Source organism: Myxine glutinosa, chromosome 7 (assembly GCF_964187855.1).
Source record: "Myxine glutinosa chromosome 7, kmMyxGlut1.1, whole genome shotgun sequence".
Classification (NCBI taxonomy): Eukaryota; Metazoa; Chordata; class Myxini; order Myxiniformes; family Myxinidae; genus Myxine; species Myxine glutinosa.
This window is the reverse complement of record NC_136267.1, coordinates 93,115,810-93,130,279: the sequence shown is the minus strand read 5'-3', so window position 1 is coordinate 93,130,279 and position 14,470 is coordinate 93,115,810. Positions and strand designations below refer to the sequence as shown.

General features: G+C 42.4%; 1 protein-coding gene across 2 annotated transcripts in view; it reads right to left on the bottom strand.

The window, feature by feature from the left end:
* LOC137431417 (neuropilin-1) overlaps positions 1-14,470 on the bottom strand; it is an 83,108-nt gene that overhangs the window by 50,213 nt on the left and 18,425 nt on the right. For both annotated transcript variants that reach the window (XM_068122713.2, XM_068122714.2), the window contains exon 5: positions 3,758-3,913. In XM_068122713.2, coding sequence (XP_067978814.1) covers positions 3,758-3,913 — 156 coding nt within the window. The remainder of the gene's footprint in view (positions 1-3,757; positions 3,914-14,470) is intronic.

Below are 14,470 nucleotides of genomic sequence, written 5' to 3'. Positions count from 1 at the left end.
AGCGACTTATTGTTTACGTTTTTGAGTTCAGCAACTTATGGTTTACTTTCATGAGTTCAGCAACTTATTGTTTACTTTCATGAGTTCAGTAACTTATTGTTTACTTTCATGAGTTCAGCAACTTATTGTTTACGTGTATGAGTTCAGCAACTTATTGTTTACTTTCATGAGTTCAGCAACTTATTGTTTACGTTTATGAGTTCAGCAACTTATTGTTTACTTTCATGATTGCAGCAACTTATTGTTTACTTTCATGAGTTCAGCAACTTATTGTTTACGTTTATGAGTTCAGCAACTTATTGTTTACTTTCATGAGTTCAGCAACTTATTGTTTACGTTTATGAGTTCAGCAACTTATTGTTTACTTTCATGAGTTCAGCGACATATTGTCAGTTCTATGGTTACTTTTACAATAACGCTTTTGTCTTGCCTTTGCCTTTTCATGCGCTTATTTAATACGTACTAAATGAAATTAATTTACATATTCAAAAGGTGGTATACCTGCTGAGAAATTTGGAAATGATACATTAATTAAGCCCCATATTCCATAACACTACGTTAATAAAACGCAATGATGAAGGTAAAACGTTTCGCTCACAAACTTGAGCAAAGAGGATTCTACAAACTCACTGTTCAACAATTTACTTTTCTTCCTCATCATCCATGCAATAGTGCTAAAGTTATCCGACATAAATCTTCTCCTCTGTTAATAGGAAATTATCTCCAAGTCTCTCATTCCGAATGATGGTCTGGGTGATGACATCATAGTTGGCCTAAACTGAAAACAGAACAAAGCAGTATCAACTGGGATTATCTGACTAGTTTTACATATTTTAAAAAACGACTTATTGAGCCCACCTAAGATAATCGAACAAGCTTTCAGGCTGAGATACACTTTAGTCCATGTCATTATCCACAATTAAGTAATCATGACATCATATACATAAACGCTATGGAAAATGGTTCTTTTCTCCATTGTCAGGTAGAGAAGCAATTGATTGACAGCGAATCCGAATGTAAAATTCACTGTAAAAACGTCTCCTTTTTAAAGCAACGTGGAGGCGTGGGACGAAAACAGCTGAGCTGGCAAGTAATCTGTGCTGGGGATATGGGAAGGGTCAGGGGGCACATTAGGCTGAACAAGGTGATGAGAAGTGATGGGAAAGAGGGACCATTTCAGAGGGAAAGCACGAAGCATAATGCGATCCGGTATGCTGATGATAAACAGAAGTGATTTGTTTGCCTTTGAACTCGGCAAAATTAAGAAGACACAGATGAGGGATGTGGACTATTCTTCCAGGGAGTATAGGAGGCATATCACAAACTATCGGCGTCAAGGGGAAGGAAAGGCAACGGAGAACATCCTGCATCTGGATGAAATTAATTTTGGGATTTTCTTTCACTGCAGGAAGCTGTCACTCTGCGTTCTACTGGCCGTTGAACTACACACAGGGTGCATCGCTATTTTGATCCAATCTGATACCCATTTTGATCCAGGCCCCCATTTTAGACCAATCAGACCCCTGTTTTAGACCAATCAGACCATGGTTTTGGTACAATCATACCCCTATTTTAGACCAATCAGACCACGGTTTTGGTACAATCATACCACGGTTTTGGTACAATCAGACCACGGTTTTGGTACAATTATACCCCTGTTTTGGTACAATCAGACTCTGGTTTTGGTACAATCATACCCCTGTTTTGGTACAATCATACCACGGTTTTGGTACAATCAGACCACGGTTTTGGTACAATCATACCCCCGTTTTGGTACAATCAGACTCTGGTTTTGGTACAATCAGACCCCTGTTTTGGCACAATCATACCCTTGTTTGAGACCAATCAGATCACGGTTTTGGTGCAATCAGACCATGGTTTTGGTACAATCAGACCACGGTTTTGGTACAATCAGACCACGGTTTTGGTACAATCAGACCACGGTTTTTGTACAATCAGACTCTGGTTTTGGTACAATCAGACCCCTGTTTTGGCACAATCATACCCTTGTTTGAGACCAATCAGATCACGGTTTTGGTGCAATCAGACCATGGTTTTGGTACAATCAGACCACGGTTTTGGTACAATCAGACCACGGTTTTGGTACAATCATACCACACTTTTGGTACAATCAGACCCCTGTTTTGGCACAATCATACACTTGTTTGAGACCAATCAGATCACTGTTATGGTGCAATCACACCACGGTTTTGGTGCAATCAGACAACGGTTTTGGTACACCCAGACCACGGTTTTGGTACAATCAGACCACGGTTTTGGTACAATCATACCCCCGTTTTGGTACAATCAGACTCTGGTTTTGGTACATTCAGACTCTGGTTTTGGTACAACCAGACCCCTGTTTTGGCACAATCATACCCTTGTTTGAGACCAATCAGATCACGGTTTTGGTGCAATCAGACCATGGTTTTGGTACAATCAGACCACGGTTTTGGTACAATCAGACCACGGTTTTGGTACAATCATACCACGCTTTTGGTACAATCAGACCCCTGTTTTGGCACAATCATACACTTGTTTGAGACCAATCAGATCACGGTTATGGTGCAATCAGACCATGGTTTTGGTGCAATCAGACCATGGTCTTGGTACAATCAGACCACGGTTTTGGTACAATCAGACCACGGTTTTGGTACAATCAAACCCCTGTTTTGGCACAATCATACCCTTATTTGAGACCAATCAGATCACGGTTTTGGTGCAAACAGACCCCCGTTTAGCACAATCATACCCTCGTTTGAGACCAATCAGACCATGGTTTTGGTGCAATCAGACCATGGTTTTGGTACAATCATACCACGGTTTTGGTACAATCATACCAGGGCTTTGGTACAATCATACCACGGTTTTGGTACAATCATACCCCCGTTTTGGTACAATCAGACTCTGGTTTTGGTACATTCAGACTCTGGTTTTGGTACAATCAGACCCCTGTTTTGGTACAATCATACCCCCGTTTTGGTACAATCAGACTCTGGTTTTGGTACATTCAGACTCTGGTTTTGGTACAATCAGACCCCTGTTTTGGCACAATCATACCCTTGTTTGAGACCAATCAGACCACGGTTTTGGTGTAATCAGACCATGGTTTTGGTACAATCAGACCCCTGTTTTGGCACAATCATACCCTTGTTTGAGACCAATCAGACCATGGTTTTGGTGTAATCAGACCATGGTTTTGGTACAATCAGACCCCTGTTTTGGCACAATGATACCCTTGTTTGAGACCAATCAGACCATGGTTTTGGTGCAATCAGACTCTGGTTTTGGTATAATCAGACCCCCGTTTTGGCACAATCAGACCCCCGTTTTGGTACAATTGGACTCCGGTTTTAGTTCAACGAGACCCCCGTTTTGGTACAATTGGGCTCTGGTTTAAGTTCAATCAGACCCCCATTTTGGTACAATCAGACCCCCGTTTTGGTGCAATCAGACTCTGGTTTTGGTACAATCCGACCCCCGTTTTGGTACAATTGGACTCAGGTTTTAGTTCAATGAGACCCCCGTTTTGGTACAATCGGACTCTGGTTTAAGTTCAATCAGACCCTGGTTTTGGTACAATGAGAAACATTTTTGTACAATCAGACCCCCATTTTGTTCCAATGTTTTGAGCTTGCCCTGTATATCACGACATCAGTTTAGCAATGGACGCCCATCGAGGCAACTCACACAGGTGTGTGTCCGTGGAAGAAATGACAAATCCTTGGATATAGGATAGCCAGATGGGAAATTTTACCTTCTGTGCGTCGTTGTTGTATCATGGAGTACGTTGCAGAGAATCCATCCTTTGCAATGGCCTTATCAGAGTAGAACTTTAATGTCATTGTCCCAGTAACAGCCTCAATGGGACCTGGGATTTCGCTTCCACAAAACCGGCCAATGAGGAGTCCCTCTGTAAGGGAAGGGGCGAGAGTGAGAGAGAGAGGGGGAGAGGGATAGAGGGAGAGAGGGAGAGAGGGAGAGGGAGGGAGAGAGAGGGAGAGAGAGACAACTGGTTAATGGAAATATTTTTACTGTGGTTGTGACATGTGGAGACTTTATTCACACCTGCTGGACTTGCAACAACAAAACATTGCATTTACTTTGGCTACCCGAAACGGGCGCAATATTTGGCGAATATGGTTATTTTCTTTCACTTTCACACAATACAGAGTTACTCCCACCCCACCACCCTTTGCTCTACTCTCCACAAACTGATTCCCCCAATGAACTTTTACAGTTTCATTGCCAAGTTCAGCCTTTCTTACTACTTTATGTCCTTTGTTTTTACATCTGTGGAATGTATTTTCATTTCTTGTACAGCTCCTTCATTCTCAAGTTTGAAGGCTCATCTCTTTTTCCATATGTGATGCAATACTCGCATTGGATGACTTGCCATTATATTTTTTATTCTTCGGATTCTTGGCGCGCATTTTGTTTTTATCCGCTCTTTCTTGTCCTTACTGAGGTTGCGGCCCATGTTCTGGAACAGGTAACATGGCCGATTGGTGCAGTGTAGTTTCACTTTGTACAAAACTTCTCGAAACATACCTTACATTTGCTTTTCATGGTTTGTGGCATGGTCAGTGGCATTATGGTTGGAGCGTCGACTCTGGGTCGGGGAGCTCGGTGGTTCAATCTCATGCTGGTCGAGTTATACCCAAGACCAGGGTCGTCGCTAGGCACTGGCTCATGAAACACATGCCCTGAATGTTTTTTGCTGTGCCCCGATTATATTTAACCCCTTGGCTATGTTAGGCCACTTTATAACTATTAGCCTATGTTTCTATATGTGCCAATGTGCTAAATGTTTTACTTAGGTTGGGGGAATCTGAAATTTGAGGTTGCCTGGACCCTAAATCTTGTTGTAAGCTAGCAACACCTCTGCCCAAGACAATAAAAAATGTACTTGCTGCTTACTTGCTTGACACTCAGCATTTACAGGATAGGGCACGATTAAACCCCGAGGATTGGTAAGAGAGATAGATTTGTCCTCGACTACCCCGCTGACTGTCGAGAGGAAAGACGCTTCAAAATATGGCATCGCCAGCACCCAGAATGGTCTGAAAAGTTACACCACTTGTCTCAAGGTCACAAGCTATGTTTGTCTGTAGTCAAGTCTGGTGTTGGCGTATCTGTCTGCATGTGTGGGCATGATTTGTGTAACAGCTCCCACATGAGCTTTAGACAAAGTTTAAAAAAATACTTGTATGTTGGACTCGTGCAACATTTATTTAAATGATTGCAAGATGTGTTGATACCTTTCCCAACAATGAATTACACAAATAATTTAAAGTCTCCAACTCTTTTATACCTTTGCTACATCGATCCCTCCCCAGGTGTAAACCTTTTTTGACCAAAACTTTGGAATATTCAGGCAAATATGACGAAAGAACCTTTTTGAATACTTCATTTGAGAAGGGTTTTAAAGTGCCATAGTAAGTAACTTCATACCGTCTGATCATAGTTGTCAAGAATAAACCAAAGACAGATGACATGTACAACAGGTTTCAATAATATGTTATCTCCACAAGATGGACTGTGAGTTATTGCTGGGATAAGGCCAAGCAGCGTCCAAGCTCCATGTCTCGATGATCATAGCAATAGCCCATGGTAGGCATCATTACCTTCGCCACCACCGGTGGGTTATATATTCACGCCTGTTCATTACTTGTGAAATCGAAGATTCGCAAGTATATTGTATGGTCTGATTTGTCTGCCTGTCTGTTCGTCTGTCTGTCTGTCTGTCTGTCTGTTTGTCTGTCTGTTTGTCTGTCTGTCTGTCTGTTTGTATGTCAATCTCCTACAGGCTACATTTTTACTCCGATCTTCAGAAAACATAACCACCCTGGTTGAAGCTGGAAGCCTATTGGTCAGGCAGATTAGCAAATAGATGTGGACGTTCTGGACAAAAGTGCTAAATTTTCCCCACATCCTACCCATAGCTTTAGTGTTCCATTTTTGTTAGGAACCACTCCGAATACATTATGGCGGCCATCTGGGTTTTCAAAATGGCCACCATGTAGAAACTAAGCTGCCAAAATGGCCGCCATTATATCTATCAATATCTCAGCTTCTAAGCCACTTAGTATCATAATCTTGGTGTCTAAACATACATTTTCAGGGTCAAGGAATACAACTATACTATTTAGGATAGTGTCAGATTGGTTATTTGGTCAAAAAAAAAAAGGCTTGGTTATTTTCAGGTTTTTTTTCAGGCGGAACAGTTCCATCAACATAGAGAAATGGAAAAGAAGTAAAACAGATGGAGAAGTTAAGTGACATGTTTTATAGGATGATTATTTCATAAGAAATTAATAATTTCATTTATTTTCAGGTTGACTAACATGATGGATTGGAACATGTGCTTGATCTGTCAAGAAAAGACGACAGAGCTTCTGAAATGCCCACTCAATGCACAAAGAAGCAGGGACAAGTCAGAACCATACAGCTCCTTCCTGAATAACGTTAATTCTTTCAGAGCCCTGGGCGCATTGCCAGTGTTGCTTAACTTTGGAGAAGACATGACTGTAGGTGAACTGGTCCAAAACCAGGGTGCACGGCACAAATCTTACTATGTCATGTTCAGCAAAGAGAAGTTAAAGAGAGCTACCAAAAAGCGTGACAAGGATGCAGAGAGCAGCACTTCTGGGGTTAAACGGCCTCGGCGCTAGTCGATTGACAAAATTGTCTGTCTGTTTTGTCATCGAGAGGATGGACACCTACATGAATTTAGAACACTTGGAGCTGATGAGACCATAAGACAGATGGCTACCGAGCTGCAGGAAACAGAGTTAATGGCTAGAATAGAACGTGGCAATCTCATAGCACTCGAGGCTAAATATCATCTGCAGTGTTTAACAGAACTACGGAATCGCCATAGATCACTGATGCGGCAAAATGAGCAGGAATCGGCGGGCTCTTTTGAGGAAAAGAAGATAAAGGCAAAAGCACCTGTTGAGCTCTTTACTAATGTACTGTGTGGAAGATGGGACTTTCTACTTCAAATTTTCGGTCTTGCATCAGCTCTATGAAAACCGCATACGATACCTTGGTGTTGATCAGGAGACTAACATAACCCGATTCAAGGAGAAAGTTCGAGCATACTTCCCACAAGCACAAGAGCAAAGTGATGGCAAAAACAAGATTCTGGTATGAACATGGTATGCAGCAAATGCTAAAGCAAGCCATGGCATGCGATTATAAAGGTGATGCACTACTGCTGGCTAAGGCTGCCAAGATAGTGCGCAAAGATATTGTCAGCTACAAAGGTTTCCACTTTGATGGCAAATTTCCTTCTGGTTGTCAAGAAGGATCAGTGCCATCTACTCTCAAGACCCTCGTGTCTATGCTGTTGAATGGTGCTGATCTGAAAGACCAAGATTCCACAGACTTGCAGGAAAATCTCACAGTCTCTCAGACCATTCTCTTCAACTCCTAGAAACATGCGTCGACTTCTGCTAAGTGTCGGCATTCCCTGAACAGGGAACCACCTGTACATCAGAATGAAGAATCACACAGAGACCAGGTCGAAAAAGATCATCACACAGCCATATGACTTGGATCTCAGTGTAAGCGATGACAGAGTTCTTCAGCTTGAGAGCCAGCTTGCGACTGCTGTCTGTGAGAACTTTCAGGACATAGGAGCTGTGGTTCCTGCTCTGCTACGACGTGGACTGTTAACTGTTGGTGCGCTTGATAACTCGGATCACAATCCTTCAAGTACAACTGCTAAGGGGTCATTTCATAGCACATGCATCAGTCTGTTTCAGTTTCCCACATCGTCTAATTTAGGAGAGAAGCAAAACGACATCAGACTGTCTTTGGCTGATACCAAGAAGAATCACCAGTTGCCAGACAGCTTCACCACAGTGCCAGCTGTGGCTTTGAAGACAGCAAAAGTGTCAGTCCAACAACTGTCAAATGCATCAGCACCAAAAGATGGACAACTGGTAGGCGCACAATTGAAGGAGAAGAGCTGGCTGGAGCATGCTAGAGAACAGATGGAGAAAGATGAAGTTGAAAAAGGTGACACTATTACCTGGTCAGCATTCCATCCTCCATGCAAGATGCATCACCAGATCAGCACACCACCCTTACACAGCTCTTGCCCCTTTTCTATGAAAAGGCAGCTACTGCAGTTATGATCAAGCATGGAATGAATGTGCCATTGGCTACAGAATTTCTCAATCCTGGACAGATACCAGTTATAGCCTTTGATGCACCACACTATGCTCTTGCCAAGTTCACTCAGTGGAACTGGCCTGACACACAATAAGTTCATAGCAATGTTTGGTGGCATGCACATAGAGATGGCGATGTGGAAAACGAATGGTGACTACTTGGAGGGATCCAGATGGACCAATGCACTGACACAAGCTGCCATTGCATCGTCAGGGATCGCCGACTCGTTTCTGAAGGCCTCACATCTGACCAGAACAAGGCACACACCACGTGGCTGCTTTGGCACTGGCAAAGCTCCAGGAGGATGTTTTTCTGCCCACTGAGGGAACACACAATGATGAAACCAGCGTGGAGGCAGGAAATGGTACAGAAGAGTCCAACATTCCAGTACTGGGATACAGTTCTCAACATGGAACTCCTGGGACTCATCTTCATCAGATCACACAGTGAGGGGAATTTTCCTCTGTATGTTGAAAGCCTTAAGGCCTTGGTTCCATGGTTCTTCGCTCGAAACCACCACAATTATGCACGGTGGATTCCAATACACATTCGAGACATGGAGAGTCTGCCAGCACCCATTCTCAAAGAGTTTGAGGAGCACAGTCACTGGGTCATCCACAAAACCACCAACAGATTTTCAACCATCCCAATCGACCAAGCCCATGAACAAAATAATGAAGCGGTCAAGGATTCGGGGGGTGCAGTCAGTCTGACTGAAAATCCTTCAGCCTTCAGGAAATGGATGGTCTCAGAGCCTGAACAAGCAAGGTTACTGAAGGAGTTTGAAGAGGACTACCTCCCGAAAGATAAAGACTCAGATTGTGGTTGGCATCATGAAGAGGGATTTTCCACACAGAGACGTTTCAAGGAGCAGGCTGTGAGTCTGGTTCAGGTCATCGATGAGCTCGGAAACCCTTTCCTTGATGACAGTGATGTGTTACTGGCACTATACACACGGAATGTTTTGGATGAATCTATGGTGAACACGGTGTGAACAGTACATAGTCTAGGAAAGCAGCAGTATGCCAAATATTGCAAAGAAGTTATTATTGATCGCACATCCTCCATTCATGAGCCGATTAAGAAGAATGGCCTTCCTCTCTTCAATTGTCCGTGGCCAAAAGCCAAAACCAAACAAGTGGGAAAGATCTCCCTACTCAAGGATGATGTTGTTCTGTTCTCTCACCTGTACATCGTGATGCAGCACAGGGTTAGTGACATGAGTATATTCTTCAGTCATGAGAACCATCCTTTCCCCCCTTCACTATCTGATGAAGGAAAATTCTGGCCAAAGACACCCACAACGATCCTACTGATTCCATTGACATGAAGCTTCTTGATGGAGCTGCTGTGGTGCACGTGCTCCCCACTACCAACATTGTGACATTTGATGAGTGTGCTGATCAGTCTTTGTTCCATACATCATAAAACAAGAAAACTCCAAAATAGTTGATATAGTATGGGACACATACTTCCCCGCAGCATCAAATAATCCACTAGAGAAAAGTGAGTATGCACCTTTAGACGACCATTTTAGACCTTTTCTACCCTTTATACCTTCTAAGACCCTTTATACCCTTTATATTCTTTAAACCTTTACACCTTTTTAGATCCCTTCAACACTTAAGACGCTTAAGACCCCTTAAACCCTTTCCAGACTCCTAAGACCCGTAAGGCGCCCCTAAGACCCAATAAACCCTTTATAACCATATGACCTTTCAAGACCCCTAAGACTCCTAATACCATTAAGACCATTTAGACACTTTGAAACCCCCTTTAAGGCCCTTTATAATCCTGAGACCCCTAATACACTTTTGACCCTTTACAAAAATGAGACCCTTTAAGACCCTTTAGACCTTCTGTCTGAGGGCCTTCATGTATTAACACTTGAGGGTCACCAGGCATAATCAAAAAGCCCCCATTCGTAAGCCACCTTAGTACCAAGCTAAGAGGGCAAAAATAAATAAATTAATTAATTTCTCTTTCTTTTTACCTCTGACACCGAATGTGGATGGAGGTTATGTTTTCACCCCTGTCTGTTTGTCTGTCTGTGAACGGGATATCTCAAAAAGTTATGGACGGATTCGGACGGAATTTCGTGGACAGACTGGGTGTGTGACAAAGATGAATTGATTGGATTTGGGTTAAGGTGCGGATGCAAATTCAGCCTATCAGTGGGATACAAAATGAAAACTGTTCAGCCTGGCGGATGTAGGTGCTCCATCGAGTGCCGTTCTACTTACATTATACAAATGTGCCAAAGTGACATCACCATCATCCATCAGCAAGGTTGATCCGATTGTACTCACGAGTTCCTGGTGTTGTGAAGTGCAACTCCATACTGTTTTTGGTTGCAATATTAGCCATATTTTTTGAAACAGGAAAAACAGAGGCTACTCTAGCTGTTCAGGACATTAATCGTTCCATCAAATCTCATGCAAGTAAAAAGGAAATATTTGTGACAAATTTGATGAATGGGGGAATCATCAATAGATATGACATCATAATAAAACCTTTATGATATCATAATCATCAATAAATGTTGCATAAGCCACTGTAAACCTTCTTTGGTTACACAGTTACTTACATTCTTGTGAACGAGGTAATGGCCATGGCCTATGGCAGTTATATTTGAGTGGTGTGACTTGGCAAAAAGGAGTCTGGAGTTTTATTCCATAAGTTTCGCACTCTTGAGGCAGATCATCAAAAAATAGAGAACTCGTTAGCTTGGGTACAACACCAAGTAATGGTGACGTATGATCATTTTTCTTCAAATTTCTCATGCCAACATGGCTGCCATCGCCACCGTTGCTGAACATCTCAATGAACAAACGACATTTGAGACGTAAACACGATGATGTTTTAGATTTGGCATTTGACAACAAACTAATGTGACATGCAGGGGTTGTCAGGCTGACCTTCATTGCCCGGATCAATTGGCCCAGTAAATGGAGCAGATCAATGTTGCCACAGAGTTACTGAGTGTTTGGGGAGATGATGTATAGGTATCTTACAATAAAGGACTGCATATAGAGAGAGGATAGAGAGGGAGAGAGAAGGAGAGAGAGGAGAATTTTCTAGAAAGTGAGAAACAAAATAATAGAAACAATATGTCCATGTACTGTATGTGTGTGACTTGAATAGAGAATGGGAGAGAAAACTAGAATGACAAGCATTCTGAGTATTGCGCTGCAATACATGTCCCCTACCAAAGTTCAAAGTGCCATAACTGTCAAAAATGATCGAATATGCAAATTTATGCATGGTTGATGCTGGTTTTCAAACTTGATCTGAGGTATGCTGAGACACATGTGTGTCACGCCTCGCCTCGTTGATAAGCCCTCAAGGTTGCTCTGTGGAGCGGCCTGCACGTATTGCACTGTGTGAATTATATAATTACCAACTCACAGTCTGAGGTACCAGCGATTCAAGAGATATCCATTTTTTTTTCCTTTCGTTTAAGTAACGATATCTGCAAAACTACGTGACCTATCACAAATTCCAAAAGGACATTTTAGTAGACTGACATGCTGAACAGATCTGTGAAGTTTCTCCTCGATTGGATCAAAAATGAGGGAGGGGCTCGGTTTTAAAGGTTCATGCTTAAAAACGTCATAACTCTGAAACCATGTGACACATGATGTCATGATCGCTGACTTTTTTGTTCGTCATGGGTATGCGATTCTGCCTGCAAAGTTTGGCCTCGATCTGTTCAGCCGTTGCAGAGAAAAAGGGGTTTTTGTGTTTTCACGAAAAACAATATGGCGGCCGAATCACGTGACCTTTGACGTCATAATTACCATTAAAATATTCTACAGACCGAGTCCCCCCAACGGTGAAAACTTGATCTCAATCGGTCCTATTATTGCAGAGAAATTGGTTTTTAAAGGAAATTAAAACTAAAAATGGCACTGAGTTAAGGATCATCAGAAATATCAGAATTCCCAAAGTTCAAAGTGCCATAACTTTGTCAAAAATGATCGAAACGTCGTGAAGTTCGAACCTGATCTGTAACTTATCATGAGGAAACCATGTGCCAAGTTTGAAATCATTAGCGTTAAGCGTTTAGAAAGAAAGTCCGGAAAACTGTTCTTTGCGTGACGGACTGACGGACTGACGGACTGACGGACTGACGGACTGACAGACGGACAGACGTAGGGACGGCGTGCAAACCTATAGTCCCCTCCGGTGTACACCGGTAGGGGACTAAAAAGAGCAGGTACTTCCCAATCCTCATTCTGGAAGGGTGGACTTTTATTTTGCTTTTTTTTTTTTAAACCGGGAGAAGATTGCGCAAAGTCGAACGCTCCTTTCACACCTGCTCTGCCTTATAATAATGTAATGTGAGGGGGAAGTATCATGGAAGTGTTTTTCTTGAAATCCCACCATTGTGACTGTCATGGTCCTCTCTTACCTCCACCATCGGAACACAAATAAAAATACAGACAATGAGATGAGCGGTAGAGTAACGCCGTATTACAATATCTTCATTTCCGACTTGATTTAAGGTTCACAAAACACTTGTTACTATTGTTCCATAAATTACTGGAACAGCATTCGGTAATAATAATAATAATAATAATAATGCTAGGTTTCTATAGCACATGATGATAATGTAATATCCTCTACACACTTTACAAATAAAAACAATTAATCATTCCCTCTCACCAGGAAAACTAGGACAGTAACATGGGGATTAGAATCCAGTGCTTGTTGAAAAGATGTGTTTTCAGCAATGTTTCAAAGTTTGTAGACTGGCTGCTTGACGGATGTGCAGAGGGAGTGAATTCCACAAGAGTTGGAGCCGCTACTTTAAATGTTCAGTCGCCATAGTAGTGACTTTGGGTTAGTGTTTGGGTTAGGGTTAACGTTAGGGTTAGGGTTAGGGTTATGGTTAGGGATGTTAGGGTTGTTAGGGTTGTTAGGGTTAGGGTTAGGGTTAGGTTTAGGGTTAGCGTTAGGGTTAGGGTTAGGGTTAGGGTTAGCATGGGGGTTAGTTGTTAGGGTTAGGGTTAGACTTTTGGAGAACTGCGGAGGGATTTAGTTGTAGATCTCAAAATCCGTCAGGGTACATAAGGGGTGATCATGTGTTCTATTACGTATGCCAGGTTCATGTTTTGTGCTTTATAGGCGTGTAGAAGGATCTTAAAACTATTCTATTTTCATTGGAGAGCCAGTGGGGGGTTTTTGTGAGATATTTTGCCTTCTTGGAACTTTCTCAAGAATTCAAGCAGGAGTGTTTTGTACACGTTGTAGCTGATGGACGTCAGATTGTGGCAGACCATAGCAGGCAGTTACAGGCATCTAACCGGCTGCCAACAAAAGAGTGTACCAAAAACGAGTGTGGCTTGCTTCGTAAGATAGTTCTGAATCTGTCCAATACATCTAATGGCTGCAATGTCGGAGCGGCAAACATCTTTAATTTGTTCTTTCATCATTAGGTGATTATCCATAATTGCACCAAGGTTTCTTGCATGGACAATGGGAGACACGTCAACATCGCCAACCACCACGGTCAGTGGGTGAGACGCTGCGAGGATCTTTGAGGAAAAATGGATGATTTCCGTCTTAGAATCATTTAATGTGAGTTTGTTTTGGGTCGGCACATCGAGACCTGACGTTCAGATGGTTGACACAGAATATATAGCTCTGTATCATCTGTGTAAACCATTGATTGTATGGCATAAGCTGTTATGATAACAACAAATGGAGCACTGTACATCTTGAAATTAATCTGTCCCATGACCGACCCTTGGGCTTCACCACGGCTGTCATGGTTTATATCTGACTTGATCTCCTTGATTCTACTGGCATGTGTTCTATTCGTTAAATAAGAGGAAAACCACTGTAGACCCTTGCCAGTGAAACAAAAACACTTGGACAGTCTCTGCAGAAATAGCCGATGTCTTTTGTGTCAAACCCTGCACTGAAATTGAGTCAGAGAAGGACATCTTATTTGTGGCCATCTATGACTAACAGGTAGTTTCTCTGCACATTGAGGAGTCCTGTCTCAAAGGAATGACATGCCAACTGGGTCTGGGACAATCAATTGTTGAAATACTCCTTGATTTGGGCTGCAGCTGCCCCTTCAACTAGCTTTGTTACATAGCTAAGATTCGATATTGGGCAATATCTACTGAGCTCCTCATGTGGGAGGCTGTTCTTCTTCAGTCGAGGGGTCACAATGGCGTGTTTAATCAAAACAGAGACTTCTCCTATTTGATTATCCTCGTTGAGGCAGGTGGGAGAAAATGAATGCATTTTTTCCAACAGTGATGTCGGTGAG